General features: G+C 39.9%; 1 protein-coding gene across 1 annotated transcript; it reads right to left on the bottom strand.

The window, feature by feature from the left end:
- Positions 1-4,526: 4,526 nt before the first annotated feature.
- rps27a (ribosomal protein S27a) lies at positions 4,527-8,019 on the bottom strand. The gene is made up of 6 exons (XM_050070458.1): positions 7,941-8,019; positions 7,765-7,829; positions 7,279-7,333; positions 5,703-5,788; positions 5,160-5,291; positions 4,527-4,734 (listed from the first exon to the last, which is right to left on the bottom strand). Exons 2-6 carry the CDS (start codon positions 7,810-7,812, stop codon positions 4,585-4,587), a joined length of 471 nt encoding a protein of 156 aa, XP_049926415.1. The 5' UTR covers positions 7,813-7,829; positions 7,941-8,019; the 3' UTR covers positions 4,527-4,584.
- Between the last annotated feature and the right edge of the window lie 7,746 nt (positions 8,020-15,765).

Below are 15,765 nucleotides of genomic sequence, written 5' to 3'. Positions count from 1 at the left end.
GGGGGGAAAAACCCTAACCCTAGCTTTGTTTTTAAAAAAAAGTTAATTTACTATGGCTAAAAATTCTTAGATACAAAGACATAAATACCAAATTAAAAAGTCAATTTAAGTCAATGTTGTGATAGAAAAACCTAATTTAATGCTTTGATTGCTTAATAATAATAATGATTCACCATCTCTGCGCCTTTCCTTCTCATGTGTAGTGGAAAAGAGTTGAAGAAATGAAGGAGAGGATTTATTTCTGTCACACCTGACAGTTTGCCAAATTGCCAAAAATCAATCAATGAATAAATAAACTGACCTGACTAAAACCTCGGACAAAACGTTCTTACACCTCAGTGCTGGCGATAGCTGTGGCCAGAGGAGGTATGTTTTCAGGTTGTCCGTCCATCTGTCCCATTCTTGTGAACACCATAGGAACACTGAGGTAATTCTTTCAAATTTGGCACAAATGTCTACCTGGACTCAACAATGAACTGATTTGGTGGTCAAAGGTCAAGGTGTGTGTGACCTCATAAAACATATTTTTGGCCATAACTCAGAAATTCATACATTAATTATGACAACATTTGACGCAACAAGATTATCAGTGCTTCCTTGGTAGGATGTGTCCTTTAGAGTAGAGTCCTACAGAGGCTGGGCAAGACTCCTTCCCAGCATTCAGTGAACACACATTGGAACCGGCTAGTGTGCGTTACTGAAAAGGACCTACTTTCACTAGCAGGAAATTGTGCCCTAAGAATTGTGGGTAACTCATGTTAGCTGAGGATACACACATGCATCCTTGAAAGTTCTCTTAAGGAAGCACTCAGTCCTTGTTAAGGGGATTCATAGTTGTGCGGCAGACCCTATGCCATAGTCTACACACGTGGCCTACACTGTTGTGAGCATTTATAGCTGTGCGGTGGTGTGTCTGTGTCACACACCACCGCACAAAACACGAGTCAGCAGCAGAGGTTTCTGTGAAGTGCTGTAAAGTTTAGTTGATTCAAAACACACAAACACACATTAAACATGGCTTAATACAATTTCAAACACAAGTACACAAATCAGCTTCACTATAACTCACAGCATTCACAGACAAACACTTTTCCCCACAAATACAACATGCTAACGATATTAGCACAAGCCTATGGCCTTTTGGGGGTTAGCCCTATGTTCCCACATTTCTAAGAATTTTTTTTTTCACTGAAAATTAGGCCCTATGTTTCAAATAGGCATCCTCCTTCCTTAACGTTTCCTCCATGAGCCTATGACGCCTCCAGAGGGCTGGAAAGTGACTCCAAGCATCCCAGGAGCACCCCCTCTCTATGCCAACCCGGCTTCCCAGAGGTATTGATGCACTGCAAACTATGGTGGCGTCAGTTGCTGCGCTTCATTCGACTGATCTGACCAGAAGCTAGTCAGTGCGAGGCCTCTGTGCTACTTAGTTTAGTTTGATTATTTAAAAGGACAATGTGCACTTACATTAAATGTTTGCAATAAACAAAGAGATGGTCGCACCAGATTTAGCTTAAAGCTGCATTCCATCTGTAGTCCATTGCTACTGGATAATAGGGGAGACTGGGGTAAGGTGAGCCAAAGGGTAAGTTGAGCCACCCCTTGTTGCTAGGAAACCATAAATAAAATTGAGCATGTGACCAAATATTTAGGAGGAAGGCATCATTTTATGGAGTCTGTGAAGGTAAGAACCACATGGGTTAAGTGGTTAGAGATTTATGTCCAAAAAAACATTTTTCACTCATGAAAGTGAATTTAGTCTCTCATAAGTTTCATGGGGATTGTGTTTAGACCAAAATAGATAATTTTTAATTTGTTTTATACATCAATTGTGGTATCTATTAACTACAAAATGAGGTAGTACAGCTAGCATGAAAGTGCACCATTTTAGCTGTGGGGGCTAATAAAGTCAATATGGTAGCTATGGGGTAAGTTGAGCCGTAAGTTTCTGAGAAGAGGCAAAGCTGGATATGGTAAACCAAGTTTGACTTTCAAGGAGAAAGATGAGGGATTCTTCCCAAGAAGTGATGTAATCGCAAAACTCCCCAAACCTCAGAGGTTGGCTGTAATTGGCTACCAAATTGGGAGAAAGGGGGATAAAATAAAATCTGATAGAAATTTATGAAAAAAGAAATGTGGGAACATAGAGCTGTGGGAACACAGGGTTGTGGGAACATAGGCACGCTCCCGCATTTTACGTTGTATAAATTAGCCTCGGGACGAGCAGAGATTTCCTCTGCTCATATGAAGCCAGGATAAATCGCCTCGCTCCATTAAAAGAATGTATTGAATTTATGTATTTTATCTGGTTTATTGAACATGTGTAAAAACAGAAACATAAATATTAGACATTTCAGCAGCAGTTAGCATCGGAGCTATTAGAAGCTAGGCTAGCAGTTTCCCTTTGCTTCCAGTCTTTGTGCTAAGCTAGGCTAAATATAATTTGAACCATCTGCACAAACATTGCTGTCTTATCGATGATTTGACTTATGGCATATTTTTCATCTTAAAAAGTAACTGTTTTGATGCATCTCACTCGATGTTGAAAATGTGGATAATTTTAAACACCTTGGTGCAGTCCTGGACTCCCAGGGGAGCTTTTCTGGAAATACTCAGTATAAACAGAGATGCTCACAGTGACTCTGTCTTCTTAGTGTCAGGGTTAGTGTACAAAACAATGGTTGAGAATCAAATGAATTATTTAATTTATTGTGTTTGTTGCTGACATTTCATTTGTCTTGTCAGATTGTTCAGAGAACGGTGCAACATACTGAGGATGAAATGTCTAACCAAAGATGCTCTGCTCTGTAACAATGGTCTCTGTTTTACTTTGATTCTGCAGGTTTTTTCCCCAGACTGTCTTTGAACGTCACACAGCTCCACCTGCTGGACAAACGGTGGAACTTTATCTTTACAGACAGTCAGGGACCAGGTGGGAAAGTCTGAGGACAGTTACATGTCTGTTTTCTACTCAGAGTGGGGACACAGCTGTTTATTTTCATTATGGGTTACTCTGCAGATTATTATTTTCCATAAATGTCAGGAATCAGTGACGAATGCCATTTTAATTATGTCTCTAATTGCATCTGTGATAAACACTGTAGTCCTCAACGAGGCACTGTCTGGACTCCTCATCCACAGCGTCCAAATCAGGTCAATAATCATCCATGACACTGACAATCTTTTGAATAACTTAACTTCTGTAAACTAATCTGGTTACTATGCTCTGTCCAAATCTCACACACGTGTCCCCCCGTTCTCTTCCTGAAACAAGTGACCTCTGCTTAATGAGGCGAAAGAGTCTTACTACTTCTGCTGTACTGCAGGTAAACAAAACTGTGTATATCTTTATCCTGCAGTCATCTGTAGGTTTGACGTCTGTGTTTCGTCTCCACCATAGGCTATGAAACAGGTACAGAGCCAGCACATAGGCACATCTAGCTGGGTGAATTAAGGGTTTATTTCAATCAGACCACAGTCGGTGATTGTTGGAACAGTAAAAGACAAACCAAGATAACTCTTAGTTTCTTTTGACTTTGAATGAAGTGTGTTCTACAATATTAACATGAGGACTAAATGCACAAACCCGTTATTTTTTAATATCCCATGGAGAGAGACTCTCACTGCAGCACCGTTCTGTGGATGCTAAACGAGGTGCAGACTTCCATCTGTGTGACCAGTGATGAATAAATACAGTGAGTGCTGGATGAAGCAGTGAGTGACAACAACCCCGCCCACATGTAAGAAGACTGTTTGCAGTGGAAACACTAGGGTCTAGGTACCATGTCTGAGGGGTTACCTTTGGTTCCAAAGGTACCATACTAAAAGTGCTTGGTTTGAAAACAAACGCTTTTATTTGACTTAGTGTACAATTGCCCATAGAGATTTTATTGCTGCCAACCTCTCAATACCAAACCAGTTTAAAACCACTGTTTCCGTTTGTCACCCAGACAAATAAGTGGAAAAATACGATCCAGGCTGACAGTAACTGGAGCTATCATTTTAAATAAGTTTTCAAGACACTTCAGACCTCTGACAGAAGCGACTGTCACAAAATCCTCCATCAGGGTATAATTTCAGTAGGGCTTCAACTAATTAATGAATTGTCAAAATGGAAAAGCAAAAAATACCCGTTTCCTTGAGTTAAACCCAAATATTAAACCTACATTTTCTTCTAAGGAATAGATGATATCTTTAGAAGCTTGAGCCAGAAAAGGTTTTACTTTAAAAAGTAACTGAATTCACTGATTATCAAAACATTTTAAAAAATCTTTTCAGGTTGTCAACTGATACTCATAAGTTCTGCCCAGTTTTGTATCAGATACAGAATTCCTGGAAACCCTCTGGGATACTAAAACTTAGGTCTTCTGGCCAATTCAGTGATGAAAAAGAAAAATCCAGTTTTGCTCACATTGGTCTGTTACATTCATGGATATTAGAGAAAGCTATCATGTTATAAATGTATAAGTTAGTTTGTACTATCGTGAACATTCAAGACATTTTTCCATCAGAGAAAACGCAGAGTCTTTTGAGTTGTGTCAAAACATTTTCAGCTTTTATTAACGCCCATCAGTCTGTCCCTGTCTACTTGTCCTCAGGCTTGTTGAAGCAGTAGGTGAGGCAGCACTTCCCGCAGTAGTGACGGTCAAAGTGGCTTGCCATGAAGACGCCGGCGCCGCACTCGTCAGCGGGACACTCACGCCTCAGCCGGTGAATTTTACCGTTCTCGTCAACCTGGAAAGAAAAGACACTTTTCAAAACTTGTTTCGAGTTCAGAAAGAAATAAAATTCCCAAAATTTAATTTTTTAACTGAAGGAAAATGTGTGAAACTCAATGTGCAAAAAATATTGTGTCTAGAAAATGCATTTCTCACGTTATCAAAACCCCAAATCTATTTGTACTGAAGAAACTTTGACTTTGCTTTTCGTTTTAGACCTCAGTACATTTTGAAATATTTTTCTGACGCTCAACTAGATTAAAAAAGCTGAAATATTTAACAAATACTGATAAAACTGGATGTTTGCCAACAGGTGACAGTGTCCACTTTAATTCTGCCTGCATATTTTGTTTCCTATCACATTAATAATTAACATGAGCAAATGTTCTAGCAGATGCTGAATGACATCACAGCATTTGAAGGACTGAGGTGTGTTTGTACCTTGTAGTATTTGAGCACAGCGAGCTTGACCTTCTTCCTCTTGTGCTTGTTCTTCTTGGGGGTGGTGTAAGACTTCTTCTTCCTCTTCTTAGCACCACCACGCAGCCTCAGCACCAAGTGCAGGGTGGACTCCTGAAAAGAACAAAAACACATCAGTTTCCTCAGCTGTTAAATGCTCCACAATGTTCACCAGCTAGTCCTACACTGTTTTCTGCTGAGCAGGTAGCTTTGACTTTTTACAGTGTCTTCTGTAAACACACTATAAGAGCGGTGATGGTGAAGAACAGTAAAATAGCAGGCTGAACAGAAATACAAAGAGCTGAAACTCGCTATGAAGCTCTGTAAACCTGATGGGAAACTTGTCACAGTGAGAAAGTTTCTCCTCCCTGTATTTACCAGGCTGATAATGTGGCCGCTACACATCAAATTCACTGACCTGATCAGTTTCACAGTCACAACAGTTATAAAATGACCTTTGGCTCTGAAACTGTGGTGACATAATTCAGTAGAGATAAAAACATGCAGTCCCTGCCCTCAGCTCACCTTCTGGATGTTGTAGTCGGACAGTGTGCGTCCATCCTCCAGCTGCTTTCCAGCGAAGATCAACCTCTGCTGATCAGGAGGGATACCTGCAGGGAAGACAACACAGGTATCAACACCAATACTGGATCAGAAGGGTCAACACACTGGGTATGTTTACACGCACACTGATATTCCACAATATTCTGAATGTGATATGGGTCATGTTTACAGCATCTTCTGTTTGGATTTTCCCAATTTAGTATTTTCCAAGTTAGAGTCCTGAGATATGCTGGTATTAGTCAGGTTTTCGGAGCACTCTTTGGACATGCATAAAGCACATTTAGAACAAGCATCTTCCTTGGGGTTGGTTTTTAGTGCAGCCTGTAACACACAGCCTCTTTACAATGAGCTCTATGCCTTACCGTGATACGTTGTAAACAAACCAACTCTATATTTGCCCCAAAGAAAAGGCCACGTTTTTTTGTCAGAAGGAGAAACACACCTATTTTAAGCATTATTAAAGACTTGGATATCAACGAGATTTTGGATATAGGCAAGTATCGCAACGCCATCTCTTCCAAGAAGGTCGTAATAAAAAGAGGCTGTGCTCACACAGTCCAGCAAGTCCAGTGCCCATAGAAAACGCTTTAGAAGAAAAAAAAAAATCCTATTTTGATCCAAAAGAAGCAAAATGGCACCAGCGGCTATAACTGCTCCACTTTTGTATATTTTGATGTGTCAAAAATATGTCAGGGCACGTTAATCGGAGTATTAGTGGAATATTAACTTTATTAGCCATGTAAGCAGATTGGTAAAAGCCTGGGGACAGCTGCACAAAATATTTTTAGTTTATTCCTTAAATATGACACTTGAGGCTTAATTTCCCCTTAGTTACAGGACCTACATATAGGTGTTGCATGGAGACATTTCCTTAGTTAGGGAAAACATTAAAAGGTATTTACAGCATTTTTACAGGAGTAAAATACTTCAGTTTCTATGTTTGTTTCACACCTCTGACACCTACGATAATATATCCAATAGCTTAAGGGATTCCCTTAAATATAAGCCCAAGATAAGGAGAAAACCTTACATGCTGAGGAAAAAAACTGAGGAAACCTTTAGAAGAAGACTTAAGGGTGTTTAGTGCAAACAATTTTAACTTAAGGAAGCCTTAAATCTGGCTTTAAGGAAAATCTTAGCGTAAACAGTTTTGTGCAACAGGGTCCTGGAATATTTTGTGAATGAAACAGTCAATAACAAGACTGCCTCTGACAGATGTGTGTGCTAGTAAATTTGGATTCGACTTCACTGCAGCTTCACAAAATGGGCTGAGAACAGAATTATATGCACTTACTGTAATTACACTCTTTAGTTTAAATGTAAAACTCGTCATTAGTAAAAGCTGTCAGAGAAATGTAGTCCAATGAAAACAAAGCTGCATGAACAGACGATACCTTAAACTCCTACATTAGTGCTGTACTTAAGTAAAACTACTTAGTTAACACTCCATTACTAGTTTCCGGCCTGCAATGATGCAGCAGTGAGTTATCTGCCACTAAATCTTTACACAGAACAAACCATAGTTCAATGAGCTCACCCTCTTTGTCCTGGATTTTGGCCTTGACATTTTCAATGGTATCTGAAGGCTCAACCTGGAAACAGAAGGAGAAGAAGACAGGTCAGACATGACACCTTCTTCCGGCCCGAGCTAACCTCACATGTCGGGTAAGAGAACTTCAACACGGATCAGTTAACAAACATGTGTTGTTTTTAATTTGCAAGAAACGTTAATATGCAGTTTGTATGTGAGGGACGGTCAGTTTTATGTGTCAGCCTCACCACACGTGTTTACGGTGCTCTGCGTAACTGCTAGCAACTAACGTTAGCTTAGCCACTTAGCATCAGTTATAAGCCAAGACAAAGCAAAGCATCAGCTCGGCTGGGGTTTGAACAAATGTAAGAGTCATAGCAGTTGATGTGATTATTGATGGGGCTGATTAAATGAGGAATCATCGGCCTAACTTGACTTTAAAATTCGGATTAATGAACGCCGCATCGCTCCACCACAGCCCGGCTCACTCACCTCGAGGGTTATAGTCTTCCCCGTGAGGGTTTTGACGAAAATCTGCATCCTGGCGTTCAACCCACCTACACAGGAAAACACACAACACTTTTAACTTGCTGTTCGTGCCGCACTTTTCTCGTTAAAACCGTTATTTTGTGATAATATTTCAGTTTGTACGCAGAGCACGATCTTACCACAGGCTCACTCCTAATGGCGGATCATGAGAAGAGGGCTTTCGGGAGGCAGCGACGGGGTTTTCTGCTCGCGTTTGCACGGGTTGGGCTGCCCGTTAATGTGCCTGATCGGAAATATCGACAAATATTTTATTTTAGCGTCTTTTTGGCGAAATTATCGGTAATCAAATTAATCTAGAATCTCTATAAGGGCGCATTATTTAGTTTATTTAAATCTGAAAGTGAGCTGATCGAAAAAAATATTGAAATCGAGAAAAAAAAAAAAGAAATCACAACCTCAATTCAAAGTAATAGAGTACTTCGGTAAATTCCATCTCCAGTGTTTATGTATAAATATATAAAGGCTGTATTTAATATACTTTTGTACAAATGGAATTTATATTTTTCATACAAATAAAAATACACCTGATTAAACCAGAATAAAACATCTAGCTACATTTATAATTTATCATTATCTATTATATTTCTACTGTGCTATATTGACTTAAGGTACAATTATTATTATTATCTTTATTTATTTAATAAGAAATATTTAATTGGTGCAGTGATTAAATTACCGCAACACACTGTGCAATTATTCAGCTGTACCTCTTATGTTTTCTCTTATTCTTTATTCTATTGATGTATATATTGTAGTAACCATTAAAGCTGAATATATTTCATATTTCTTAATGTAACACAAAGTTTATGTAGGACAATGCACATATTTGTATATTTTTACACACTTACAGACTCAGCACATTTTGTTCTTAGTATCTTAAGTACTAGTGTTAATATTTTAGAATAACGTACATTTTTTTATTGAATTGTATTACTTCATATTTACATACCTCTATTTCATACTCCTGACTGTAATGAGTCACATTTTCCCTTTGGGGATCAATAAAGTATTTCTGATTTCTGATGAAGCAGATTAGTTCAGCCTCTTCATGAAGTAATTTGTTTTTTGTTTTGTTTTTTAAATCCAAAACTTTAAATTTGCTGCCTATGCAGATACTCTAGTTCATGCCCAAGAACTGCAGCGATGCCACCAAGAAAGGGCTGTAAGAGGAAGCAGAAATCTGTACTAGGCTAGTTAAAATCGACGTACCATTAAATTGACTTCAAAAAGTAACAAGTAAGTAAAAGTAAGCAATAAGGCAAGTCCACCATATTATCAAAGTAAATGGGCATGAAACTGAGTAGAAAACAAAAAAAGGATGTCAGCCAAAATAAAGGAAAAAATAGAATACTTTACAGAGAAAATGTAAATAAATAAATAAATAAATATACACGTCATAAATAATACAAAACAAAATTATTTGATCTTCATTTGAGACTAAACCATATTACTTTTCAGGGTCTGTTAATTCTAACATTCCTACACAGTTAAGCAGTTTTTTCTTTTGGTTTAATACATGTTAGGGATTTGCAGTCTTTTCTCATCTTTCTTTCATAGCTACTTTATACATTTCATCCACATGTGAACTGAGTGCAGTTGGCCTCCTGGTTCTGCTTCACAGTGTAATCTGTGCTCAGTGTGACGTGATAAAACCCCCAGAGCGCCTCCCTGTGGCCAAAGGCATAACGTACACCCAATGTCCACTCACTTTGATTGTTTGAGTTTCATTATCTTATTTATAAAACATTTATTGTGTAGCCACCAGAGTCCAGACGAGAGTAGTCTGAGTTGATGAAGATCTTTATAAATTAATCTGACCTTTAATTATCTCCAAGTCCTCAGAAGATTTTCTGGAAAATATTATTTGACAAGTTAATGCAGTATTTATTGTGTTTTATGGGACATGAGGGCAGAAATTCAAAGGGAAAAGTCGACATATTCAGTCTGTAAGTGACGTCACTAGTGGTTTTTGACTTTGCACTAGTGGTTTTTTGTCCTGGGTTTCATCTCTCAGGCTGTTTTACCTCATTCGGGAATCCTGTATGCAGCCTGAAATTAATACAAACAGTTGTCAGGGCTGAAAGAGGTACTGTCAACCACATTTTTGGGGTTTAAAATAAAATCTGATCTGTATTTTTATGTACAGTTAATATTTTCTTAAAAAGATGCGAGACCTGAACATGTAGTATTTCCATTTTATGCTAAACACACTTCTACTTCATCACATTTAAGAGGGAAATTCATACTTTTTATTGCACTACATACAACCCTGATTCCAAAACGGTTGGGACGCTGTATAAACTGTGAATATAAACAGAATGTGATGATTTGGAGACCCTTTATGACCTATATTCGGTTGAATAAATTGCAAAGACAAGATATTTGATGTTCAAACTGATAAACTTTATTGAGTTTTGTGAAAACTTAAAAAACACACATAAAAAGAGAACACATAAGAATATAATAAAATGTACAGGGTCAGTTATACAGCAGTAACATGTGTAACAAAGTCAAATATACATTTGTAATATAAAGTTTTATAATTACGCAAAACTTAGTTCAGTTGTTATTACCTGACACACTTAGGCCTCCGTACTCAATATGTAGAACGTTTGATACTCAGTGTCTGTACCCCTACGTTCACCTCTGGGTGTACCCCACCTATAAAGTGGTGTTTCCTGCCTTGCGTCCCCCCTTTTGCTGTTGAACTCCATGGGAGAGGTAAGAGACATTGCTCTCATGGTAATTTAGTGCTGTTAAGCCGTTTATAAGTTAATGTTATGCTAACATATTCCTGTGTCGCTTCAGTTGTGTAGGGGCTGGAGAGATATAGTTGTGATTGATGGAGGATTTTGTTTTTACCTCTTGCTGTCAGAGTTGTCAGGAATAAACGGAGATGGCCTCCAAAGATATGCACAGTCTGGACCTCTTCATACCATCACAACGCAAGCATCACTAGAGCCCACTGGTTATATAAATACTCAACAACCAGGGGCAGAAGTCAAATACAGTGATCTGAAACAACAGTGGTCAACAACAAGCATCAATATCAACATCAACAACACCGTCATCATCACTCATCATCAGTTATCACATGATCGTAACAAGAGTAACAACCAGCCAACAGAACCACCTCAGCACTAAGTCTGACTCTTCACTGTCCTGCATTCAAAAGAGAAATAACAGTAGGAATGAAGGAGTGTTTCCAGCTGTGACTCTTAACAGAGGGAAATAAGAGCTGAGAGCCAGAAGGCAGAAACTGAAACTCAGAGAATACAGGGTGGGAGCTATCAGAAAGGACGACTTTAGCCTTCCTTCCTATCTGTTTATGAAACAGGACAGATAACAAGCTCTGCTGAAGTACCCAGATGCTGCTACTGGTTTCTACTTTCAGTTTAGTGCATTTTTGGACTTGATGTTGACATTCCCAAACCAGCAGAGAAGACAGGAGGTCAAGACAGACTTGTCAACATGAAACTTAGATAGTTTCATTTGGCAAGAAAGACGTTGCTGGCCTTTTTTGCATGCCTCAGTTTGGCAATTAAAATTCAGTTCACAAGATATTTCTAGTTTTCTACAGTATCAGCCACCTGCCCCTTGATGATGGTTTTCAGAGAGGTTTAGGGTTTGTGCCTAAAATCACACGATACACACGTCCTTATTTTTTTGTACAAATAAACTCATTCTGAATTTGATGCAACATGTTCCAAGAAAGTCGAGACATGAGCATCTTTATTGCTGTGTTACATCACCTTTTCTTTAAACAACACTTAGTGAGTGTTTGTGAACTGAGGACAGTAACTGTTGAAGTTGTGAAAGTGAACTTGTTTCCTAAGATTCACAAGCAGGCCCCCCAAAATCTTGAAGATTTAAAGACTGTGTGTGTGGAAGAATGGGCCAAAATCCCATCCGAACACTGTGAGACATTAGTTTCTTCATACAGGAAGTGTCTTGAAGCTGGCATTACAATCAAGGGCTTCTCCAAGTATTAAATACTTTTTAGTTAGGATGTTTAATACTTTTTTCATATCATCTCATTTCATTGCGAGCCCGGTCTCACTCTGAATTTGCCAAAATCCAGCACTTGGGCAGTGACTTGCGGCATCAGACACTGACAAAAAAGGCGTCCTCTAATGTCAGCATGATACGTGGCTGGTTGCTGTTATAGTTTAATGGTGCCCGACTGCGTCAGGGGGAAACATGGTGGGACAAGAACGAAAGTTAAGGTGACGAAAGTCCTAGTGGGGTAGGCGAGAGTGGTGGTGGATGGGTCCAACAAACACTGACTTTCACCTGAGAGAGCAGTGTTCACGTCCCGTAAGATTTTAAAGCCAAACCCTGTTTTTCCTAAACCTAACCACGAGTTTTTGAAGGAAAAGAAACGTGAATTTGGGGTATTGTACCGACGTAGTGCATTTATTTTGAAAGAGACTGTATGCAAACAGTAAATTTCTTGTGAAAACAGAAGTGTATTTTGAAAGAAGACAATGCATGTAACAGGCAGAACTTGACACGGTGTCCCAGAACATCAACAACCAACGCACCCAGGGTACCTTGCACATCATATGTGGACGTGGAAAGTCCATGACCAAACGTCGATATGTGACGAGGTCGGAGTGAGAATGTGTAGTCATTGCACACAATTTTTATGGATTGACATGTTACAGTTTCTTTACCTGAGTAGTTTTATTGAGTTAATATCAATGTCTGGTCTAAATTTCAGCTGCATTGGAAATATGTTTAATGAAAAAATGTTGATATGTTGAATACTTATTTCCCTCCACTGTATGTGGAAAGAGATTTGCACATGATTGCGTTCTGTTTTTATGTACATTTAGTCCCAACTTGTGGCCCCCAACTATTTTCTAATTCACAATGAAAATAAATTGATTCATGATGGGATTTTTTTCACTTTTCAATATACATAAGGTGCCAGGGTGCATGAAAAGCATCATTAATAGAGCTTGCATATAAAAAAAGTGCCAAGGGAGGGCCCCCTAAGCCCTAGACAGATGTCTGAGGTAAGCCCCAATCCAAGAAACGCCCCTATGTACACCTGACCTGTGCGGGGCTTTTGCAGAACCAGAACCTTGGAGCAGCTGAGCAGGATGTGTTCGAGTGCTTTGGAACACAGGGGACATGCAGGTGCTGAGGAGGATATTGTAGACCCCCTGAATCAAGAACTTGAGCCTCTGGGGGTTCCACTTCCAGATGTCCTTCCAGGTGGCTTCCATGTCGCTCCATTGCCTGTTCCCACTTCATCCAGGCGCTCAGTTGCCACATGGCCACTCCTCTGCTGGTTCGCTCTTCCTCCACTGAACTCACACTTCCTCCAGCACCAGTCAGGCTCCCGAGTCCAGCTCTGCCTTGTGCCACACTCCAAAGAATGGTCTTGTGCCTCAGCTGAGTTCCTGCCTGCTGGACGGCCCCAGCTGCCCTCCACTTCCTCCCTGTCCTCGTAACAATCCCCGCCCTGCACACTTTGGTACCTCTAGATCCAGAGTACTGCAGTTGTTCCCATACCACGATGAAGTCCTCCCTGACTGGGCTGAAAGGGAGCCTGAACTTGTTGTTGTCCTCATACATCCAGATGCTGCTCAGGCTGCGTGGCGGGCCCAGCCATCTGTGTAGATAGCTGCTCACCTTGTGCTGAAAGGATTCCTCAATATTCATAGTGACTTCATAGATGAGCAGAGGCCAGAGGATTCTTGAGAGGATTCCAGGCGGATAGACCCAGGCCTTGAATCTCCCAGGGAGCCACCGTGTAAGTCAGTATGTAACTCAATAAATCATAATTATTGATAAAAGTATTATTATTATATAGCTAGAATTAATAATCTAGCTGCTAATGTCTGTTTTCAAAAGGTTAACTCAACCCCAGTTTAACCCAAATCTGAACCAATAACCCTATGAGGACCTCAGGAATGTCCCCATAAGAACAGTATCAGGTCAGAGTCCTCAGAAGTCCATCTAATCTGACAACATACATACATACACACACTCAGCAGGTCAAACAGAGGAGCCTTTGTGTCGGCTGGAGGCCTCAATCTGTGAATGAAGCTACACACACACTGAACAAACACACTCCCACCACTCTGTAAACAGAGGCTGACTGTTTACCCAGCATCCTCTCTGTCCATCTCTTCATGTGCTCTCTCTTTGCATGCTTTTATTTTGCTGTAACAGATAGACGCATAGTCGTGTGGCCCAGCCTTCAGTCAACTCTTCCAAACTGGTTTTCGACTCTTGCCAGTCCTTGTGGCCGTGGCGCCTCTTCCACCTCCACTGACAGATTTAAACAAAACATGCTAGTAATGTGTGAGACCGAGCTCGTCAAATGGACGAGTTCGCATTACGTCACTCACCAGCAGGTGTATTTATTGGTCCAGTGCAGCACCGTGCATTCTGGTAGCTGTAAGTTTTCTACCTCTTAAGCAAAAGTAAATGCTGCAGTCCTTCTCTCTGTTTTCTCTGGTCATGTAGCACCACATTAAAAAGTATTTATGTCTTTCTAAACAGCCTAGGTTTATAAAAAAAGACCATCTTTCCCATCTCATGTTTCAGTAAAGTATTATGTATAAAATGTATCCAGACAAAGTTCTTGGATGGTTTGGATGCTCCCTTTATAAAAACATATTTACTAAAGGTAGAGTTATGTTTTAATGTTTGTATTTTTTGACAGTCTGCTTTAGTTTTACAAGAGGAAAAAGATTCTGTCACAGTGTTGGATCAACAGAGCAGATCGAAGGGAGAAAGAGATGCAAAGATTCAGTGCTGACTCACAACCGCTTGGCTCTGTCACGGCATATTGATCTCCTGCAGTGTGTGTGTGTGTGTGTGTGTGTGTGTGTGTGTGTGTGTGAGAGAGAGAGAGTGAGAGAGAGAGAGAGAGAGAGAGAGAGAGAGAGAGAGAGAGGGAGAGAGATGCTGGCCCAGCATGACACAGCTTCTTTGATTTTCAAACCTTATCTTTTCTCCCAGGATATTAAAGGGTACGTTCACTTCTGTTCAAGGCTGTCTCAGAATGAGATGTGACCGTATGTGCAATGAAACAGGTTTTAGTCTCATCCTTTCCATAGACAGACAGACAGACAGACAGATAGTACTTTTACCACAGCAGAAGACTGCAATACTTCTTCCACACACTTGCAACACATTCTCACTCCCAACCAAGAAGCAACCTCCGAGGCTGAGAAATGAAGCCAACGCAGAAGTGCCAAAACTGCAGTTCCTCTAATGGCCACTTGAGGGTGGCTCCCAGAGCAAGTTAAACCTCATAGCCCCCCATGTTGAAACTTTACAGCAGAAATAAACATGTTTTCAGCCTAGTATTAACTAGTGTATAGCTAATTTCCCCATCCATGACAACTGTATGGGGGTTAATTTTTATATAACTCACCCATTTACATTTTATTAAGGCTTAAATTTACACATAATTCAGGGCGTGGCTGCTTTTAGTGACAGGCTGTCTGCCAGGTGTCACTGCAGTCTGACTCAGCTCTGCCCCCTTGTCCACATATAGTCAATTTTGGCTCCAAAAAGCAAGATGGTGACTGGCAAAATTTGGATGTCGAGGCTTAAAAACTGCAGTCTGCAAACCAGTGGGTGACGTTACATTAGCTACATCCATTATTTTATACAGTCTATGCTTTCAACTAAAATACTGACACTTGGTCCGTGAGCGTACATGTCAAACTGTGATGCTCTGGTACCCTCCAGTGTCAGTTTTAGATGTCCAGGGTCAGGTTCATGGCATGTGAATTTACGCTCAAAACATGCATTGTGTCTTTTCTAAATAAACCTCTGTTAAATGTATACAGTTTATTTCAAAATAAATTTAGAATGTAGGTTAAAATACTTAGGTTTTATGTTTACTTCTTCAGGTTTAGGAACCAAAAGAATGTGTCTAGGTTTAGAATAAACATCATGGTTTAATTGGTTTCA

This window comes from Epinephelus moara, chromosome 19, assembly GCF_006386435.1.
Source record: "Epinephelus moara isolate mb chromosome 19, YSFRI_EMoa_1.0, whole genome shotgun sequence".
Lineage (NCBI taxonomy): Eukaryota > Metazoa > Chordata > Actinopteri > Perciformes > Serranidae > Epinephelus > Epinephelus moara.
This window is presented reverse-complemented; position numbering and strand designations above follow the sequence as displayed.

Bases quoted from the DNA above. Each gene is read 5' to 3' on its own strand.
- rps27a (XM_050070458.1), bottom strand. From the start codon at position 7,812: ATGCAGATTTTCGTCAAAACCCTCACGGGGAAGACTATAACCCTCGAG. The intron at 7,334-7,764 runs GTGAGTGAGCCG...TTCTGTTTCCAG, and splicing joins GGAAGACTATAACCCTCGAG to GTTGAGCCTTCAGATACCAT. The intron at 5,789-7,278 runs GTGAGCTCATTG...TCTTCCCTGCAG, and splicing joins CAAAATCCAGGACAAAGAGG to GTATCCCTCCTGATCAGCAG.